The sequence below is a fragment of the Toxoplasma gondii genome, chromosome XII (genome assembly GCF_000006565.2).
Source record: "Toxoplasma gondii ME49 chromosome XII, whole genome shotgun sequence".
Taxonomy (NCBI): Eukaryota; Apicomplexa; class Conoidasida; order Eucoccidiorida; family Sarcocystidae; genus Toxoplasma; species Toxoplasma gondii.
In genome coordinates this window covers 6355507-6374887 of record NC_031480.1, presented here as the reverse complement: position 1 = coordinate 6374887, position 19381 = coordinate 6355507, and the positions used below count along the sequence as shown (strand labels likewise).

Below are 19381 nucleotides of genomic sequence, written 5' to 3'. Positions count from 1 at the left end.
CTTGCTGGGAACTAGGAATTGCTTTTCTTGACATTTGCGTCTCCTGAGTGAAGTCCAAAACATGCGCGTTTTCTACGTTTCCTTCCGAAACTGGCACAAAACAAGAAAGATCGTTGCTGTGCTGTCGCGGCGCCGAGAAAGCCTTTAAAGCACGGCCCGACGCTCGAGACAGAAGAGAAAATTGCGTTCCCTCATGTGATTTCTCTTCTGTTGAGATGAGGGGAAGCGACCGTCGGCCTGGGGGCTGTCGTTGAGCAGAAAGGCCAGCAAAGGGAGAAGACGGAGAACACGGGGAAAAGCAGTCAGGAGAGAAAAGACCGTAGACATCGAGGCAAGAGAAAAAGAGGATTTGTTTCCGACGCGGGGCGAAAAAGTCTCAATTTCAAATTCATCGAGGTGTTCGCTCTCTTTCCACTCTGCGCTTCCTCCCAAAACGTACACTTTTTAAGCTTCTATTTCTCTCTGGGAGTATTCGTTCCTTCTACATTCTTGATCTACTGGGTATTGCCTCTCTCAGCTTCGTATCGTTTCTTTGTCGATGCCTTTTCTGTTTTAGTTGCAGGCTCGTTTCTAGTTTCTCTGCTGACTTGTGTTTCGCTCGTTTTATTTGAGTCTCCTTAACTATTTTCTCTCCATCTCGCGCTCTCCATTTATGTCTTTCTTTTCGCTGGTCCGTTTCTCTCTCCTTCTCGTCTCTCGCTTGCTCTTTCTTCTGCCCACCTCGCACTCAGGTCCTTTCAGGAGCCCTGTCTTTCTCTCTTGACTCTCGCCTCTCTCTTTGTCGCTGTTCTTTCTACTCTTCTTCTCCTTCTCCCTCTTCTTCTCCTCCTTCTCCGCACCCCGTCGCGTCGTGTTTCTCTGTTTTCTTTCTTTCTCTCTCTTCTCTCTGTGTCTAGTTCTCCCTGCTGGCGTGGGTTCTCTCTTCTTGGTTCTGCTTTTCTGTCGGCTATGTTCCAGGTTCCTCCTTCACCCGTGTCTGTAGATGAGGAAGTTCACAGGACCAATGGCGATGTAAATCATTTGCTTCGCCTCGTGCGTGACGTAGGCGCCAAAGTGTTGCCCGACGATCACATGCCAACTGCCGCCGAACGAGGCGTCGAATTCTTCCTTCAGCATCTGTGCCGCTTCTTGCCAGTATTTCAAGTCGTTCTTCAACAGCGCAATGTAGCCTTTCTTCGCCGCCTCCACTGCGAAGGCGGCACGCTCTCTGCTCATGTCGACTCCCTTCGCGACCACCGCAGGCAGCTGGAACTCCCGACTCGTCGCGCTCTCCCCCATTTTGAACGCCTCTCTCTGAAAAAGGTCTCGAACAGAAACGCCTCTGCAGCAGAAGGACTCGAAGAACCTAGACGTCGAGAGAAACACTCAGCTGCAAGGGAGAAGCGACTACCTCTCTACGGCGCCCGGCGTCTGCTGCGGCGAAGCGCCTTCTGCCCTCAACCTCCTTTCTCGTCAAAGCCTCTTACGCGACTTGCCGTACACCGGGAAGAAACCGTGGATATATATATATATATATATAGATATATATGCAGAGGGGAGAGAGAGAGAGATGCAGAGACAAACACAGACACGCGTCTATAAGCTGTGCTTAACAAGCAATATGGAGACGCATACAGAGAGAAAGAAGACAGAAAATGTATGTGTCCACGTCTCCGCATACAAATATGAATACATATATATCTATATCTATATATCTATATATATTTGTATATACAGACATACATATTTATATATGGATATATATATATATATATTTATGTAGAGAGAGACCAAGGCAGGGGCGATACGTGTTTTTCAATGCCCGCATACATATATATATATATATATATGTTTAAGTGCATAGAGAGAGGTAGATGAAAACGTGTGTATGTCTGCGTTTGCAGGAAAAAGTACGTGACAACATTTGATGAGAGAGCCGAAAAAGATGGTATTTTTTTGATTGGTGTGTCCGAATGCCAGGCAGAGAGAGAACTGAACTAGTCTCGAGGACATGCAACGCGGTTCGTCAGTTACGGTCGCGAGTGCGGCGAAGTTCCAGCTCGTCCGCTTCTTCGTTTAAGAGGAAACGCGAGTGCGCCTTGTTGGAGCAGCGCTCCACTCCTTCGTGTCTCTTCTTGAGCGGCAACTTGGCTGAGAAAGTAGCTTCTCAAAGGCACTTGCATGCACGCAAACGATATCTGGAGTTTTTACACACTTCATTTACTCGAGATCTATGTACTTTAGCAGTGTGTCTGCTCTGTATTCTTTCCTTTCTCTCGGAGGCCAGACGGCTCCGGTGACGCGATGGGGAGGTCCGTCGACAATCTCTCGTTTCTCGTGTTCCAGCGACTTCCTCAGATTATCACGCTGGTGGACGGCGCGAACAGAGCGCTTTTCGTTTAAGTCTTTCTCTCGCGCGTTCTGCTTCTCTCTCGACAGAGAGCCTCGTTTTCTCTCGCGCATAAACGGGTGTGCGCGACGGAGACGCAAGCCGTCGTGTTTATGTGCAGCTCTGGGGGGTTTCGCGAATTCACCGACCTCTGAAGCGGCGTTCGCACTCTAGATTTCTTTTCTTGGAAGCATCGGCGAAAACCTTAGTGGAAGACAGAGAAGAAGGCAAAAAAAACCAACTACGCTGCCCCCCTGGCTGCTGGAGGGTCGACAGCGCCTCGAGGCCGGCAGGAGCGGCGACGCGTGAGGTGCAACTCGGCTTTTCAGGAGATGAACAATGCGGCGAAGCAGATAAAGGAACTAGAAAAGAAAAGGGAAGGTGGAGAAGAAATCGTTTTCGGATGTCAGGAAGAAGCGTAGTCACGGCAGAACGCGTATCTCCCACAGCGTGCAACTTTGCTCCGGTTCCAAAAGACAACACACATTGCTCTCAGTTTTGCTGGCTTGTCGCGGCTTCTCCAATGGGAGAGTTCCGGCGACGCAGCACGAAATCAACGACAGAGATTGGTTTTTGTCTTCGCGAAAATAAGAGTTCTTCTGTGGACCTCACGGTCTCCGCGGTGGAGAGCGGTCCTCCGAATGGGTTCAGCTCAGGCCGATCACCCGCGGTCAGAAACTCTCAAATCGACGGAGGCTGGTTCTCTGGAACGAGGAACAACGAAGAGTGCGCCTGTTTTTCTGTGCGAGTGTCTGCGTGGGTGTCGCGACCCCGAGGCTCGCGTCAGCCAGAGTTCTGTTGAATAAGCCTCTGGAAGTGCAGAACTCAGGCGATCCCTTCCGGCTACGATACGCTGAGGTCGAGAAGGACGAACGAGACGAGGAAAACGACGTTTTCAGACATCTTTGAGGCCTCCTTGACTCCGCAAGCTGGCCCCGAAAGTCTCAAACAGAAAGGCCGACGTGACTGCGACAAGACGAGGCTGTGCGTGCTGGTGAAACCTGCTCGACTTCTCTCCTCTCTCTCTGTGGAAAGAGAGAGAGCTCATATTTCCAGAGCAAAAGATCTCCGCGTTCCCTGCCTTTTCTGCTCTCTTCGACGCTTTACTGAACACACCGGAAAGCGACCGGACGAAAGACGCGTCTCACCGCGGGGTGTATGTACACCTCCTCCTGCGCAGCTGGCGAGGCGGCCGCGGTTGCGTCTCGACTCTCCCCAAGACTCGAGGCGCCGTGTGTGTGTTTGTGTGTCTGTTCGGTGCGTTTGAGTTCGACTTTTTGTTGCTTTTTCCTCTCTTTTCTTCTCGTCGCCTTCCTGGAGCGCCACACCGCCTGCAAAAGCGTTCCTCAACGTTCTTCGTCTCCCCGATACTCTCTGTCTCTCTGCCTCTCTGTCTCTCTGCCTTGTCGCCGTCCACCCTGAAGCATGGAGGTCATCGTGAGGTGCAGCAACACCCGGCACCGCTTGATTCTGCCGACAGAGGCGACGGTCGAGGACCTGCTGGTTCGCGTCCACGCCTTGACGGGTCTCAGCCCTGCGAGACAAGTTCTGAAAGTTGGCTTCCCGCCTCAGCTCGTCTGCTTCGCGCGAGGCAGCGAGCAGAGACTCGTCGACGCCGGTGTGCATGCGAAGGACGTCATCATCGTCGAGGAGCGGAAAGGAGCGTTGAACCAGCTGCCTGAGGAGTCGCTTGCGCCTGGGCGAGGCCCCGAAGAACGGATCGACGCGTGCGACGAGAAGAAGGGAGAGCCTCCGAAGGACAGAAAAGAACTCGACGAAGATGGCAGAGAGAATCTGCATGCGCCGGGAAAGAACCGAGACGTGGGTTCGAGCGACCGGCGATCAGAGGCTCACTCGCAACACCTTGGAAACGCCAGAACCACATTAGTCTCAGGACGGCTTCCACCCAGCAGCAGCGCCCTCTCTTTTCCGCCCTCGGGTGTACGTACACCTGAGCCGTCGGCTGGATCGCCCACCCCTGGCCTGACCGAGCCGCTGGTTTCTTCCTCGCAGAACAGACGGTCCGAGAGTCTCGCAGCTCGAGGGAGGTCTGCAGGGTCGTCTGCACCTGTGCCTGCGGATGGAGGCGGGAGGCGCGGTACGACGGAGACTCCGTCTGAGAAGAAAGCGAGAGAGAGGTCGCGAGAGGCGGTCACAGGCGAAATCGCGCAGCCTGGCCTCGTCGGCGAGGTCTTTCGTTTCGTCGTTCCGTCAGACAACAGCTGCTTGTTCACCTGTTTGTCGCTCTTGGCGGCGCCGGACAAGCAGCCGCAAGACCTGAGAGACCTCGTGGCGGCTGTGATCGCGGGCGACCCTGAGTCGTTTTCCAGTGCAATTCTCGGGAAGCCTCGCCAGGAGTACATCCACTGGATTTCCGAGCCGACCAGCTGGGGAGGGTACGTCGAGCTGGCGATCTTGGCGCAGCAGCTGCGGCACGAGGTCTTGGTGGTGGACGTCGAAACGAGGAGGAAAGACTTCTACGGAGACCGAGGAACGGGGAAGAGGATCTATCTTCTTTACGACGGCGTACACTACGACGCGGTGCTCGCGCTGCCGCGACAGAGAGCTTTTCCGGGGGAGTTTGAGAAGGGAGAGGACAGACGCGGAGGAGGCGCGCTCTTCCGCGTCGGTGCGGAGAACCGATTCTGCTTCTGTGTGTTCTCTCCCGACGACGCAGAGACGGAGGCGAAAGTCGTCGAGCTCGCGAGTGAGCTGCAGAGGAAAAGGAGCTTCGTGAACTTGAAGGAGATGTCTCTCCTCTGCCTCGTCTGCGGAGTCGGCATTCGAGACCAAGACGAGATGCGTGCGCATGCAAAGGAAACAGGTCACGCGAACTTTGGTGAACACCGGGGATAGAACAAGTCGACGAAGGGAAGGAGGGCCGAGAAGAAGAAGAACGTCGAACGAAAAGACAGCTCGGTGCGGGGGGGAACAGGACGAGAGCGAGGAGGAGAGCACGGAGCAGAAGAACGAGGTGACGAACTTTACGAAGCACGAAGAGAAGATTCAGGCGAAGCAGTTGGAGGATCTGGAGGTGAAGAGGAAACGAGTCGAGGCTATAAAACATAAGAAGGAGATGAAGAGCGAGGAGAAGGGAGTCACGTAGAAGAGACGATGATGGTGAGAGTGGGGGAAGCGGTGTTTTTCGGAAGACGAGGTCGCTGGGAGAAGCGAGAGGAAATAAATGTACAGGGTCCCATAGAGGAGGAGGAGAAGAGCACAAGAAAGGCGTTTCTTTCTGTTTTGCAGTCGAACGTGAAGAGAGTGTTCGACACCGCAGGTCTTCAACACAGGGATGCTCGAGCGTTTTGGGAATACTTTTCAAGACTCGCCTTCCAGATGTTTTCGGTTCTTTTTTTCTCGACGCCCTCGCAGGTCCGTTTCCAGTGTATGTTCATCGTCAGGGAAGATCGACTGTCTGGCGCGTCGAGCTTCAGAACCGTCTACGTTCTCCAGACTGCGTCTCTGTGTTTCGCTGCGCCTGACTGTCGCACAGTGAACGACTCTGAAGATGGAAACAGGAAATCGGAGTCGATTTTATAACTCGTGGTGTGCACTGTCCAGACACAGTCTTGTTGAAGAGGCTGTTAGCCGTGTGTTCGCCTTTTCGAGAAACCTCGATGGAAAAAGCGCGTCTACATTTGAAGATACGTCACCGAACGGAAGTTCTTCCGAACTTCCTTCGACAGAATGTCCACACTCTCGCCATCTCGCCGACCTGCTGAAGCCTCGCCTTTCGTGAGTGTTGTCGCTCGCGCTTTCCACTCGTAGCGACGAAGAAACAGAAACTGCTAAGCTGCTCGCACCGTTCGGGGCGTCTCGTCTGTCGCGTCTAGGTCGCGTCAAGTGTATCTTCAAGATCTAAATCAGTAGTCCAACGCGTTGTATATACTCCCCAGAAAAAGACTCTATAATTAGCATTCATCTACAGCTACAGGAACTGTTGTGTTTAAATAGCGGTTAACCTTTCCTTTTCCTAGGGATGTTTAGCCGGGAAGTTAGCGTCTAACATATATAACCGAGTATCAACTTAGATGCACTGATGGACATAATTAATCCTTGTAGTTCTGGTTCGCGGATCATTTGTACAGAGACAATATCTACTTATAATGTGATACTTACAATACATGGTCTAGCTATGATCTTTATGTTCGTAATGCCGGCTTTGTACGGAGGATATGGCGACTTCTTTGTACCAATCTATATTGGTGGTTCGCAAGTCGTAGCGTGAACATTGGAGTTCTGCTGTATATATTTATACAATTTTAAATTATGTCGAGTATTATCCATACATACCAGGCGTAAAAAGCGTCCATCCAGTTACTAAGCAGGTGCCAGGTCAACAAGAATCCAGTCCGTGTCTTCCGTACAGACTAACATTAGGAAGGAGACTACCAAAGTGAAAATCATGATACTCCAGTTATGAGATACAGACAACCAAGTTCTTTATGATTGCTGTCCACCACCACCCCGTTGCATATTTCCATTTTGTATTATCTCTTGGAGCTATCTAAGCAACTATATGTGGATTTGTCTTCTATAGTAAATATATGTTCAGAGATACTTTAAGTCTACTCCATGTGAATACAGGTTCTTCACCTTATTTGAATATTTGGTTTGTTGTATTCTTGGCTAGTATTATGTTAATCTTCTTGCCGTCCAGTGGGGCGGTGGTGTACGGCAATCATAAAGAACTTGGTTGTCTGTATCTCATAACTGGAGTCATATTCAGACACCTGGATTCAACCTTCGAGAGGCACATTCCCTGTCTTCTCTCGTTCGTGTTTTTCGGTTCGTTCGAGAGGATAGCGAAGTCCAGTCCTTTTCGGGTGAGGCGAAAAGAGTTGTATCGTCTCGGAACGAGTGTGGAGGAGTTTGCGGACAGCACGGCGAACTTTTTTATCGGGGCAGAGAAACGAGAGAACGCTGGCGGCTATGTGCTCACGTAGCGGTTTGAAAGACACGGAAAAATCAGAGCTCTTCTCAAAAACGACAGAGCTGGGTCCAGAGGCTTGTGGGAGAAACTTCTTCCTGAGTAACTTCGTTGAGAAGAGAGAGGAATCCCTTGATCGATGCTCTTCGGCGTCCAGCCTCGTTGGTGGTACGTACTGACGCCTCCGACAGAACTTCTTTCGGAACCTGTGCCTCTTCGTCCTTCCAGTTGAGCAGTTAAAAAGCTCTGTTTTCCACCCGTATCTGCGGTAATGACGAAACTATTCGCTCTTCTAACAAGTGCGAAGAAACGAAACGACCGCAGCGCGAGCATTGCCGAGGTCCCAGGTATAACCTCTAAGAGCCGGAAAGACGAACGAGTCTGGAGTCGTTGTTGGCGACGAAGGGGGTTGATGGAGAAAAGCGAAAGAATTCTTCACGCAAGGCAGCTCTTGCAAAGAATTGAAGAGGTTTCGAAATCCTGAAATTGCGAGAGAGAAAGAGAGGTTCGTATCTCATAAGAAAAGAGTTCCTCTCTACAGAAAACGAAGCTGATCGCGTACATTTTCATATGTCCAAAACTGTAGGTTCACTCGAACTCCGACCCACACCAAAGCCGTTCCTCAGACGCGTATCCACACTTCTCCGCGCCAGAACGACTACGCCGAATGAAACATCATAGAGAATGCAAATCACAGTGTTCACATATACATCTATGTACACACACATATAAACATATATATACATGTGCATAAATATGTGTATATGTATTTGTATATAAATGATATATATATATATATATATATGTATTGACGGCTGTTTCGCGAGGCTTATAGAAGTGTCGGGAAAGGCAATGAGCTCTGCAGTTAGAATTGCGCCGGGACGCAGAGTTGCGTCGAGTCTTCCTCGGAAGGACGTACCTCCGATTTGCACTGAAGGTCTGACCCCCCCCCCCCTCGGTTTGGATTTCCAAAGACACAGACACAGAGAGACACACAGCGACGTAGGAAGTTCGTAAGGTGTTTGCTTTGTTTCCGTGAAAGAGAGAGAGAGTGTGTGTGTGTGTGCTGGATCTTGCATGCAAGCCATTGCATTCGGCGACATAAGTAAAACTTACAATACGGAGGCGCTGATCAATCTTCGATGATTCGATTTGTCCAGCGAGCCGAGCCGTCTTATCCGCACTCGGCAGACCTTCCGAGTGAATTTCACAGTGTGCTGTCGAACTTTAATTTGAAAAAAATGTTTGCACATCGAAACCCAACGAAGGAGAGTTGCAGCCTTTCTGCAAGAAGTCGAGCATTCCTGCGTCTCGCGAGAGCTCCTCTCTGACTCTTCCCCAGGTGTCGAGACACCTTGAGAGCAAGCACAGACACTCGGGCGTTCCTGAACTGGAAAGGACTGCGTTTCAGTAACTTCAACTCTGAAGAACTCCACCTTTTCCGGAGAAGAAACGCGCCTAACTTTGTGCTCGTGTGACAGCGAGGAGCAAAGACAGCCGCATCTGCAGTGTCTTGCTCTCTCGGACGCTGTGGAGAAAAGAAGGAGCTCTGACCCTCGAACGCGAAAAAAAGAACTTTAAAAGCGAAAATCGGCACTTAAAAAAAGAGAGAAAACACCTTCTTCTCTTCCAGCTCTTCCAACTTCTCCAACGAAACGAAGAGATGGGGGGCGGAGTTGTCTCTCTGTCTTGATCTCTCATGTAGCCTGAACTCCTCTTCCTCCTTTCCTTCTCCTCTCTTTTCTCCTCTCATTCTTTTTTCTCTCCCGTTCAATCTTCTCTGCTTTCTCCTCTCCTTCTCTTCTCTCTTCTCTCCTTTCTTCTCTCCTTTCTTCTCTCCTTTCTTCTCTCATTTCTTCTCCCCTTTCTTCTCTCCTTTCTTCTCTCCTTTATCCGTTCTTCTCCGATGCTTCTGCGTTCTCTCTCGGCCGCTTCTTCCAGCGTTCACACTCCGTCATTTCGTGATAAGAGGAGAAGACACGGCTGAGGGAGACGTCCGAAAGCCGATTTTTTCCTTCGGTTTCTGTCGGCACGAACGTCGCCTCGGCAGACTCGTGCAGTCCACCAAAACGTACAACGCGTTGCTTGGGTTTCGCTTGAACCGACGATTTTCTCGACATCGTTTTCAGGTGGAAGGTCCCAAAGACTTTTTTCTCCCTGCGGCTCTTCTTCTTCCTTTGCACTCACACCCTCTACTCGGTACATGCGCCTTCGCAGCGCATCCTTTCTTGCTCTGAAGGAGCACAGACATCGTCCTTTCGTCTCTCTTCGACTTATCCACTGTCTGCCGTCCTCCTCTCCCTTTGTTTCTTCTGCGCTTCTCTCTTGTCGTTCTCTTCTGTTGTTCCTCCTTCTCTCTCCTGTCCTTCCCTTGTGCCGTGTCTTCGTCTCTTTTGTCGTTTGTTTTTCTGTTCTCGCCTTGGTGCGTGTTCTCTGTCCCCGCGTTCAAGCTTCTCCTTTTCTTTTCGTTCTCTTCGCTCTGTTTTTCCTAGATTTCTCCCCCGATGCCATGTAGCCTCTGCCTCCGCGTTGGAAACGTTGTCAACGCGGGGACGGTGTCTCTCCTCTTTTCTGACGTCCCCCCCCGACTGTCTCTCTTCCTCGCTGTTTCGCCATGGACTCGCCTATCCCCGCTGCCGTCCATGTTCCTCTCTCCCCACCCATCAACTTCTTCTCTTCTTCTCTCGACTCTTCTGTCTTCTGTGCTGAACTCAACGACAAAGAACTTCTGGAGGCTTCTTTCTTCTCGCCTCCCTCTCCTCTCTCCTCTCACAAACCTCTTGCCCCCCCTGCTGCCTCTCCTCCTCCCCCTTACTCTTCTCTTCTTCCCTCTACCGCTTCTCCTTCTTCTTCTTCTTCCTCTTTCTCGTCTTCCTCTTTCTCTTCCTCTTCTTCCTCTTCTTCCTGTTCTTCCTCTTCTTCCTCTTCTTCGTCGTCAGTCTCATGGATGTCACCTTTTGCTTCTTCAGGCGCGTGCATGCAGCCTGGAGACCGGGATCCTCGTTTTTTTCCTGCCTCCAGCACAGGAGGCTCTGAGAGAAGAGAGTGTCTTGAGGGCAGTGCGAGTCTTGTTCCTTGGTCTGTTTCTCCGGCCCCTGAGGTCGTCGGAGAGAAGCAGAAACGCAGCCAAGAAGAGCAGACAGCGCACGCGGTCGAGGCGGAGAGGGAAGAAACTGCGTCTGAAAGTCTCTCTTTCATCGATGCTGGATGCCTCTCCATCTCCTCTACGCTCAGTACTGTTCAGCAGCCGTGGAGAAATATTCGGACTTTGAATCTCCACTGCAACAAGCTGAAATCTCTCGCCGTGAGTTCTTCTCGCGCGCTTCTGCGAAGGCTGAGGAACACGGTTTTCATTTCGGCTTCGTTTTCTCTTCTCCTGCTCTCCTGTAGATTTTCTTTTTCGCTTTCTTCTGCTTTTGCGGTGCGCTGGTTACGCCTCCTCTCGCTCTTGACCCGTCTCTCTTCGTTTCCGGTTCCGCACATACATTTGTCTTTCCATGTACACATTTATGCATTCAAATATCTATATATCAATCTTTCTACATATATATATATATATATTTTGTAGATTGGTCAGTATCTCCATATATGAGTACGTATATGGCTACGCACGCGTATCTGGGTCTCTCGATTATATATATGTGAATCTAGAGAGAGAGTACATGCCACCGTATATATATATATATATATATATGTATATTTGTATATTTGTATGCATGTACATCCATGTATTTCTCTCTTTATCTGTGTGTATGTACGAAGCGGACGTTTGAGGCATTTTTGAGATTGCGTTTGCGGAAGGAGATGCACCGGAATTCTGAGGCTTTTTATGCTCGCTCAGGGCGTTGAACATCTTCATCTGTTGGAGGAACTGGTGGCGTCTGCTAACAGCATCAACCGTCTCCAGGGACTGTCCGGATTGAAGAAATTGCGTCTCCTTGACCTCTCTGCAAATATGGTGAGACCAGTTCCTTTTCGTCGTTCTCTGGGAAGCACCCGCGTCTTTGTCACCGCTCAGGCGACGTCGAAATGAACTGCTTCTCAAGAAAAATCCACCGACGCTTCGGGGGCTCCGACCCTGCCAGGCGCCTACCACGTACTTAACTGCCGCACTCCAAAACAATCGCAGCTACACAGTTACATATCCACACCCACATGCATATATACATGTATTCTTATACATACATATATTCATATATATTTATATATTTATTTATATATATATATATATATATATATTTATATATATATACTTGTGTACTTTTGTAAAGGTGTGCAAGGGCATGTATTTCATTTCATGTACACGAATATGGTTGACGTCGCGTGGATGCATTGGATATCTGTGAATCTCTTCGAATGGCTCCATTCGCATCTGCTCGAGTGTAGGTGCATCTCGTATCGACTTCTTTTCTTGGTCTTTGATTCGGGGTTTCCTCGTTTTTTGGAGCTCCAGAATTTTTTCGTTTTTTCTGTGCGATTCAGTTGACAGAAGTGACGGGACTCGCGGGCCTCACCGCCTTGACTTCTCTCGCACTCGCGTTCAACCGCATTTCTTCTCTCAACGGCTTCCAGCATGTGAGAACGAAGCGGCCTCAGCGCCGAAAGGTCTCTCGATCTGCGCACTGTAACACTGGAAAAGCGCTCCACTCTCTTCTTCTCGAAGGCGTTTCCCCGAAGCTTGTGGCAACATCCTCGGAACACAAAACTCGAAGCTTCTTCCAGAGTCTGGAACCGTTTCGTGCGTGCAGCGGAAGTCCAAACTGTGAGGGTCGACGGGAGGAAAACAGGGCAAGGAACAGGCTCATCGACCTTCAAAGTACACACTCCCCTGTAATTCCTTACACTGTCTGTATCACTAAATACGCAAATATAAGCCTACGCACATCTCGAGAAGAAAATACAGCATATGCATATATGTATATATATGTATATATATACATATATGTGTATATATGTATATCTGGTCTAGAGTCACAACTATACACTAAGAGACATGTGTATATACATCCATATATTGACTTCGAGAGACCTACACTTTCACGGATATATACTTATATACTTATATACATACTTGTATACTTATACACTTATATATACTTACATACAAATGCATATATATATATATATATATATATATATATATGGATCCTGTGTTTTTGCGGGTCGAGAATCTTTCGAGGAAGGAGAGATGTTTTTGTTTTCAGATGTGGGGACCTCGCTACGTCTTGGCCTCAGTCGATTTGCGAGGGAACTGCGTCGACGAGTTCAGCCAGCTGCTGCACTTGGCGGGTCTGCATGCGTTGCGGCGTCTGCGGCTGGAGGAAGAGACAGGGGAAGAGAGACGCTCGCGCGAGGAACGAGACGAAGAACTGTCGATGGACGTCCTCTCTGGAAATCGCATTTGCCTCAGCAGAAACTATCGTAACTGCGTCTTGGTTTGTTGTCCTGTTCTCGCCGAACTCGACGACTCAGCAGTTACTGAAGCGGAGCGACGCCACTTGCAAGAGGGTCTCTGCCGAGAGTCACCGGGAAAACAGAAAGATACCGAGAAGGAGACAGAGACAGAGACCGCGTCGTGGAGGAGTCCCGTGGACCTGGAAGTTGAGCAAGCGGCTTTGGAAGAGTATTTGCAGTGTCTTGTTAAGAGAAAGAGGAAAGACGCGGAGGTATGGGATTCACGAGAAGACGAACAGGTGCCATCGCTGGATACCACTCTACTTCATGCACTAAACATGACGGTCATGAAGAGCACAATAGACACACACATGCACTCTTAAACATACGTACATACATATAGAGATGTACAAGTGAATGTCAATGCGACTCCTGTCGCTGCTTGTGTTTCTCCGTGGTCTTGACTACAGCAATGAAGCATCTTTGCGTTGTCGTTTTCCAAGAAAGTTTTTCTCGAGCACCCGCGTTCTTAACATTCGAGAAAGACAGACGGGAGACGCCCTGCCTTTTGGCGTCGACTTGGCGTGCGGAAGTGTACGTACACCGCAACTCGAGAGGATGCACTGCGTCTGTTGCCTTGTTTGCTTGCATGTGACTTTTCAGTCCGACACTGCTCTGCAGTCTGCACCTCCCGAAGGCGCCGGCCTTGCGTCTCCGGACTCTGCTGTCTTCTCGTCTGTCGATTCGAGCCAGCAGAGACAGCCTTCCTTCTGTCGGCCGACTGTCGGGGGAGTTGAGCGTTCATCTTCTCTCGAAGACGCTTCCGAAGAAGTTTTTTCCTCGCAAAACGCTCCGACAGCTCGAGAGAAAAGAGAAAGGCCAGTCTGGAAAAAGTCGGAAGATGAAGCGCGAATTGAGTTCCGGCGTTCTCTCCCTCTTCCATGCATGCGTCAAAAACAACATCAACCTGGTAGACATGCTGAGAAATCGTCTTCGTCTTCCTCCTCTTCTTCTTCTCCCTCTTCTTCTTCTTCTTCATCTTCTTCCTCTTCTACGTCTCCGTCTTCTTCTTCCTGTTCTTCTTCATCTTCTTCGTCTTCTTCCTCTTCTACGTCTCCGTCTTCTTCTTCCTCTTCTTCTTCCTCTTCTTCCTCTTCTTCCTCTTCTACGTCTCCCTCTTCTTCTTCCTCTTCTTCTTCCTCTTCTCGTTGTGGCAGCGGGGGGAGAAGCCGCGGAGGCGCGGCGGCAAAGCAGGACAGAGAAGAGGGAGAGGTCGAGGAGCTGGGGGACGATAAAAGAGAGGAAAGGGTGATTTGCGAGGAAGAGCTCAAGGCGACTGGTTCGGCCTTTCTTGCGAGCCCAGAATCGCTTCGTCGGGGTGTCGAGACACTCGCAGCTCTGCATCTCGTGACCTCCGACATGCTTCCCATATCTCTTGCTGGCTTCCTCGTTTCTTCTCTCTTCCCCCATCTCACCCAGTTCCACCCTCCCCTCCCCTCAAATGCATGTTACACTTCGCAAACAGCAACATGTCCCTCCTCTTCCTCTGGTTCTTCTTCCTCGTCCGCTTCCTCCTCTTCTTCCTCTTCTTCCTCTTCTTCTTCCTCTGCTGCTTCCTCTTTTGACTCTTCGTTGCTGGCTACAGGCCTTGGAGGAGGCCAGCAGGCGTCTGCGTCGCAGCAGCTGTTCCCGTCGCCTTGGTCGCCTCAGGCGCTCTCTCTTCTTGCGTGTCTCTCCCAGTTTCAGCAACCGGAGCGAAGTCGAAGTTTGAGACGAAGGCATTCCTGCCGCAGAACGTCGCGGAGAAGGCGCAGCAACGAAGACTCACGCGAGAGAGACGCGGCCTCCGACGCAGAGACCGAGAAGGAGTTTCAGGGTGAATGCGTCTCTGGAGAAGGCGCGTTGTCTTCGTCTCTTCAGGGAGGAAGGGCAACGGCTCCGGAGAAGCTGAGAGACAGGAAACAGAGAGAACGGGATATAGCTTTGCTGGCTGGCCTAGCGCAGATTGAAAAGGAAATGGAGAAGAAGGAGAAGGAGCGCAAACTCTTGCAGCTTGCTCTGGAGGAGACGCGCGCGGCTCTGAGGCAAGCGCATGCATCGCTTCTACGCATGCAGGAGCGGACGGCAAGAACAGCAGGCGAAGCCGGTTGTCCGGGATCTCCTCAGAACGCGGAGGGAGTGTTCGCTGCGCGGAATCGACGGGGCGCGCGAGCAGAGAGGGCGTTTGCCTCGGCGCAGGAGCTCGAGACTCGAGGCGAGTTCCTTATTTGTCCAGGGAAGACCGAGCGCGGGCGCGAAAGACGAACATCGTCTGAGGGGGGAGAGCTCGGAAGAGTCCGAGTTCACAGAGCACTGCGACACACATCCGCTCCAGGGAATCGCGAAGGAGCAAACGGAGGAGCGTCGCGTTTCTGTGATGTTCAAATTGATTTTCTGCCATCTGAAAACGGTCCTGCGTCGCGTCGGCTTCTCTCCCGTGCTGGCGCGAATTCTGCGCCTTCTTCGGATGCCACTGACGAGCTGCGGACGCGAACACCCGAAGACGAGGAAGAAGACGCAAGCGGGCGTCTTCTGCAGAGACATGAGGAGACCTCGGCGGGAGAGAAGCGCAGAGTCGAGCGGAGACGCGTGGATCGCATGCAGCAAACGGAGGAGACAGGAGACAGCTGGCGACAGTGGGAAGAGCGACTTGTTCAGGCGGAGGAAACTTCGCGCGGCTTCTCGCTTCAACTCCAAAGGCGAGAAGAAGTCGCACGAACCAAACAGGCAGAACTGGAAGAAGAGCTCGCAGCTCTGCAGGCGAGACACGCGACTCTGCAGGGTGCGTACACCGCAGCGGCGGAGCGGCTGGCGGAACTGGAGAGGCGTCAACGGGCGAGAGAGAAAGAAGAGGAGGAGCAGCGGAGGCGAACGCACGAGAAGGAAATCGAAGTGGAAAAATTGCAGACGCGAGCCGAGCAGGCAGAAGCGAAGGTGGAGGAGCTGCAAAAAGAGAACGAAGCCGCGAACGAGACCCTGCGCGAACTGAGGAGAGAAATGGAGAAAGCCGCAGACCGAGCAGAGAAACGAATGCGCGCCTGCTCAGAGAAGCACCGAGCCGAAGCTGGAGAAAAGGAGCAACAGTTTCGACGGCAACTCAGAAAGTTGGAAGACGCTTTCAAAGACACTCTCCAGGTACGAACGGGAAGGCGACGAAACGCAAGCCGTGGGGGAGGGCAAGGGGGGGGGGGGGACAAAGCCGTCGAGGATGGTCTTGTGCTTTCTTCGACTTGACTCTGGGGAGAAAATGAAGCGTCGGTAAAATGGCACAGGGTCTCCGTACACCTGAAGTGCAGATGCAGGTCGCGTCAAGCAGGTCGCAGATTCGAAGCTGCAATTGTTTCTTTCCTTCCCAGTCCGTGTCATTTAAAAAAACTCTTCTGTGCCGTCTCTCTCCGTTGGATTTGTATATATCCAGATATCCATATCAATACTTGTATACTTTCTTCTGCGTAGAAGTAGAGATACATAAGGATCTTGGTTAGTGCCAGATAACCGCGAAGGACAGACCTGCTGCGTGTCTCTTCTCTTGGTCGCAGACATTTCGACGAGAGCACCTTGCGGCAGAGGATGCATTTCGCGCCAGGCTCCGGGAGAGAGAGAGAGAAGCAGAAGAGACCCTCCAGCTGCTGCGGCAAGAGAAGAGAACGACAGACGACCAGGCTCACCTTCTCCGAGCTGCGGCGAGACAAGAGGCCGAGGCGAATCGCGCAATTCAGAAACTCGCAGACAAAGTCGAGGAGGCTTCGAGAGAAATTCAGCAGCTTCGTAGAGACAAAGAACGGGCGTCCGAGCTTCTGGCGCATGCACAAGGTAAAAAAAAAGAGGAAGGGACTATCAATGGAGAACGGCGCGCAACAAGTGTGGAAACAGTGCACCTCGGAGACAGCAAAAGACCTTCTTTTTTTGTATCTGTGTTAGTCGCCGGAGCGTTTCTTCGTTGTCTCTTCTTTTTTCTATGCCGCATATTCTCTTGTCGTTTTCTGTTACTCTCAGTATGAGTGTTTCATGTGTAGCCTTCACCGTTGTCTCTGTTTCGTCTTTTCTTGTTCTCTCTCGCCTTCCTGTCCCTTTCGTTACTCACTCCCCTTTGTGTGTTGCCCTCTCTCTCTCTCACTGTCTCCTTCCCTCGCCCCCCTCCCCACCCACCTTTGCTCTCTGTCTCCCCGTCCCTATCTGTCTCCTTTGCGCTCTTCGCTTTCTTCGCTCGCCAGCGTCTCTGCTGTCATCCGCCTGTCTTCGTGTTTCTCGTCTGTTTCGCTGCGTGAAGAGCAAGCGACGCGGGATGACGAAGAGTGCCGCCAAGCGCGGGCGCTGTTGCAGCAGCTTCGGGGAGATTTCCAGACTTTTCGCGAGACCTGTGTGTCTCGAGAAAGATTCGAAGGAGTGCAGAAGGAACGAGAGAAGCTGCTGAAACAGCTGGAGAAAGCCGCAGAGAGCGACGGCCGAGGTGTGGAGACACTCCAGGCTCTCCAGGAGACGCGCGAGAAGGAGAAGAAGCTCGCCGAGGCGCTGAAGGAAGCGACGCTCACCCTCAGCGTGAAGGAGAAGATGCTCAAGACGCAGGAGGAGCACATCGACGCCTTGAGAAGTCAAGTCCGAACTAAGGAGGAAGCGGTGCAAGACCTGGCCGCCCGGCTGAAGAGGAAAGACAAAGAAACAGACAAGAAACTCCACGAGTTCGCAGAGAGGTGAGTCATGGGGGCACACAGGGAGACAGTGGATCAAGGTTCGAATGGCATTCAGACCATTCATACTACATCTATGAATCGCTGCCCTGTTGAAGGAGACTGGCCGACGCGTCTACATTCGGGTTCTGTGTCTTTTAGTAGAACGCTTGCTGCGGAGAAAGAAAGCGGACGCTCGATTGTACACTGGTGGACTGAATGCAGTTGTTGGCGTTCGGGATTCTGAAATCCGATAAAGAAATTCAAATTCAACGCGGCAGTCCTAGCTTCGGCTCTGGTTGCTTTTTCATGGAACGCACAGGTCGAGTTTTTGTTTCCTTTTCTTTCTCTAGATAAGCCTCTTTTTCTCTTTTTTTAGGCGTTTCTAGCATTGGGAAGCTACCATGAATGCAAACCTTGTTTTAGATTGTCTACCTATCACATCTTTTTCAGATGTCCTTGTGACGCGTCTCTGCGTCTCCCCGTAAGCGCGCGTGTCTCTTTCTGTTGCTTCTGCAGGTAGGACTTTTTTAGAACCATTCGTCCTGTCTCACGTCTGTGTTCTTCTGTCCCGGTAGCCGGTGTTACGTTCGAAAACATCTTTCGCCTTCTCTGCTTTCGCGAATGTGTGGCGGCCTTTAGAGCGAACGAGTGGAGGTCGAAGTACGAGGCGGAGGTCGGTCCGGTTCGCGAGGCGTTGGCGGAGAGAGCGAAGGAGAACGAGGATCTGATGGAGGCGCACAAGGAGTTGCAGAAGAAGTTTCTGTCTCAGCAAAAGGCGCTCGAATACGCGCAAGAGGAGCTGCGTGCTCTCGCCGTCACTGTGGGAGAGCAGCAGGAGCGCGAGAGAGAAGAGTTGCGGCGAGTGTTGGAGAGGGAACATGAGGAAGAGAAGCGGAGTCTGTTCGCGAAACTGGAGACCACGCAGGCGTGCATGCAGCGCTTGAGAGAAGAAGTTCGCGAGCGCGAGAGAGAAGGCGAGAAGATGCGAGAAAAGTTGCTGGAAACCAAGAAGAAGAAGAAGGAGAGAGACATGGAGATGCGGGTGCTGCTGGAACTCGAGGAAACGAAGAAGGCGCAAGCTGCAGAAACTGTGAAGCAAATGACGGGTCTTCTGAGACAGCTCGAGAGCGAGTGCAGCACGACGCGCGTTTCAAAGAGCACTGAACGCTCTCAGTTCACTGTGTGAAAAAACTGATGAATTGCAAACAGAAATGAGGTCGAGCCTGTCGCGACTCTCACACTGCAGCCGACCATGTCCGGACAAGGGTGTCCTCTCGTACTTTAGCTCACCACCCTTCCTTGGCACATGTAGAACTCTATTTATCCATCTGAAGTCTATATATACGTATATGTATATGTGTATATATCTGCATAAATATGATGCACGTGATATATATAAATATATAAATATATATATATATATATATATGATGCCGGATGGTGTGGAGGAGAGAGTTGAGTTTTTTCTGTGAAGCTGATTAGATTTTTTTGCGGTCATATGTCTCGAGGGGGGTTTCCGATAGAGCTGTTTTCTCTCTCTCTTTTGCGTGTATCTTGGCATCTTGTCGCTTTCCGGCCTTCAGCGGTTTCTGCTTGTCGCCTTTCGCCAGATAGTTTTTCCTCCTGGAAGAAACGCGAAAAACTGCGACCTATCGCTCCAGATACTCGGGGGGCAGTGTCGCCTTTCGACGCTGCACGATCTTGTTGACAATTTATATTTCAGTCATGAGGTTTTCCTTTAGACCTCCAACTTTTCAGCGACTTCTCCCGTTTGCAGGGCACCGGCAAAGTTTTCGATTCCTCGGCGTTTTTGGACGCCTGCCGAGAGACTCCAGTTGCGACTCGACTCGCCGCACCGACACACAGCAGTCCCTTTGACATCGCGCGTCGCTGACGGATAGGTGCCTTGCCTGCAGAAGGGAAGTAACGTCCGACGCAGAGCCTCGTTCGATCTTACATCGGACGCGGAGAACCGCG

At 51.1% G+C, this 19381-nt stretch overlaps 4 protein-coding genes across 4 annotated transcripts; 2 read left to right on the top strand and 2 right to left on the bottom strand.

The window, feature by feature from the left end:
* Positions 1 to 581: 581 nt before the first annotated feature.
* Positions 582 to 1292, bottom strand: TGME49_277980 (dynein light chain). Its single transcript, XM_002370461.2, has one exon. It carries the CDS (start codon positions 1276 to 1278, stop codon positions 967 to 969), a length of 312 nt encoding a protein of 103 aa, XP_002370502.1. The 5' UTR covers positions 1279 to 1292; the 3' UTR covers positions 582 to 966.
* Positions 1293 to 2760: 1468 nt separating this feature from the next.
* Positions 2761 to 5964, top strand: TGME49_277990 (OTU family cysteine protease). The gene is made up of 2 exons (XM_002370462.2): positions 2761 to 5207; positions 5368 to 5964. Exons 1-2 carry the CDS (start codon positions 3794 to 3796, stop codon positions 5472 to 5474), a joined length of 1521 nt encoding a protein of 506 aa, XP_002370503.1. The 5' UTR covers positions 2761 to 3793; the 3' UTR covers positions 5475 to 5964.
* Positions 5965 to 7657: 1693 nt separating this feature from the next.
* On the bottom strand, positions 7658 to 8554 carry TGME49_278005 (hypothetical protein; the record flags this gene model as incomplete). Its single annotated transcript, XM_018781786.1, has 2 exons — positions 7658 to 7781; positions 8418 to 8554. 2 exons carry the CDS (start codon positions 8552 to 8554, stop codon positions 7658 to 7660), a joined length of 261 nt encoding a protein of 86 aa, XP_018635149.1.
* Positions 8555 to 11858: 3304 nt separating this feature from the next.
* On the top strand, positions 11859 to 18635 carry TGME49_278020 (hypothetical protein). Its single transcript, XM_018781787.1, has 6 exons — positions 11859 to 11876; positions 12506 to 12967; positions 13359 to 15869; positions 16274 to 16547; positions 17005 to 17425; positions 18044 to 18635. The coding sequence occupies exons 2-6, from the start codon at positions 12506 to 12508 to the stop codon at positions 18588 to 18590; spliced, it is 4215 nt and encodes a 1404-aa protein (XP_018635148.1). The 5' UTR covers positions 11859 to 11876; the 3' UTR covers positions 18591 to 18635.
* Positions 18636 to 19381: the final 746 nt, after the last annotated feature.

What these genes read in the sequence shown, in the direction of transcription:
- TGME49_278020 (XM_018781787.1), top strand. Translation starts at nt 12,506, where the DNA reads ATGTGGGGACCTCGCTACGTCTTGGCCTCAGTCGATTTGCGAGGGAAC. An exon ending in GCTTCTGGCGCATGCACAAG is followed by an intron (nt 16,548 to 17,004) that starts GTAAAAAAAAAG and finishes CGCTGCGTGAAG; the next exon opens with AGCAAGCGACGCGGGATGAC. An exon ending in CTCCACGAGTTCGCAGAGAG is followed by an intron (nt 17,426 to 18,043) that starts GTGAGTCATGGG and finishes GGCGGCCTTTAG; the next exon opens with AGCGAACGAGTGGAGGTCGA.
- TGME49_277980 (XM_002370461.2), bottom strand. Translation starts at nt 1,278, where the DNA reads ATGGGGGAGAGCGCGACGAGTCGGGAGTTCCAGCTGCCTGCGGTGGTC.
- TGME49_277990 (XM_002370462.2), top strand. Translation starts at nt 3,794, where the DNA reads ATGGAGGTCATCGTGAGGTGCAGCAACACCCGGCACCGCTTGATTCTG. An exon ending in AACAGGTCACGCGAACTTTG is followed by an intron (nt 5,208 to 5,367) that starts GTGAACACCGGG and finishes CGAAGCACGAAG; the next exon opens with AGAAGATTCAGGCGAAGCAG.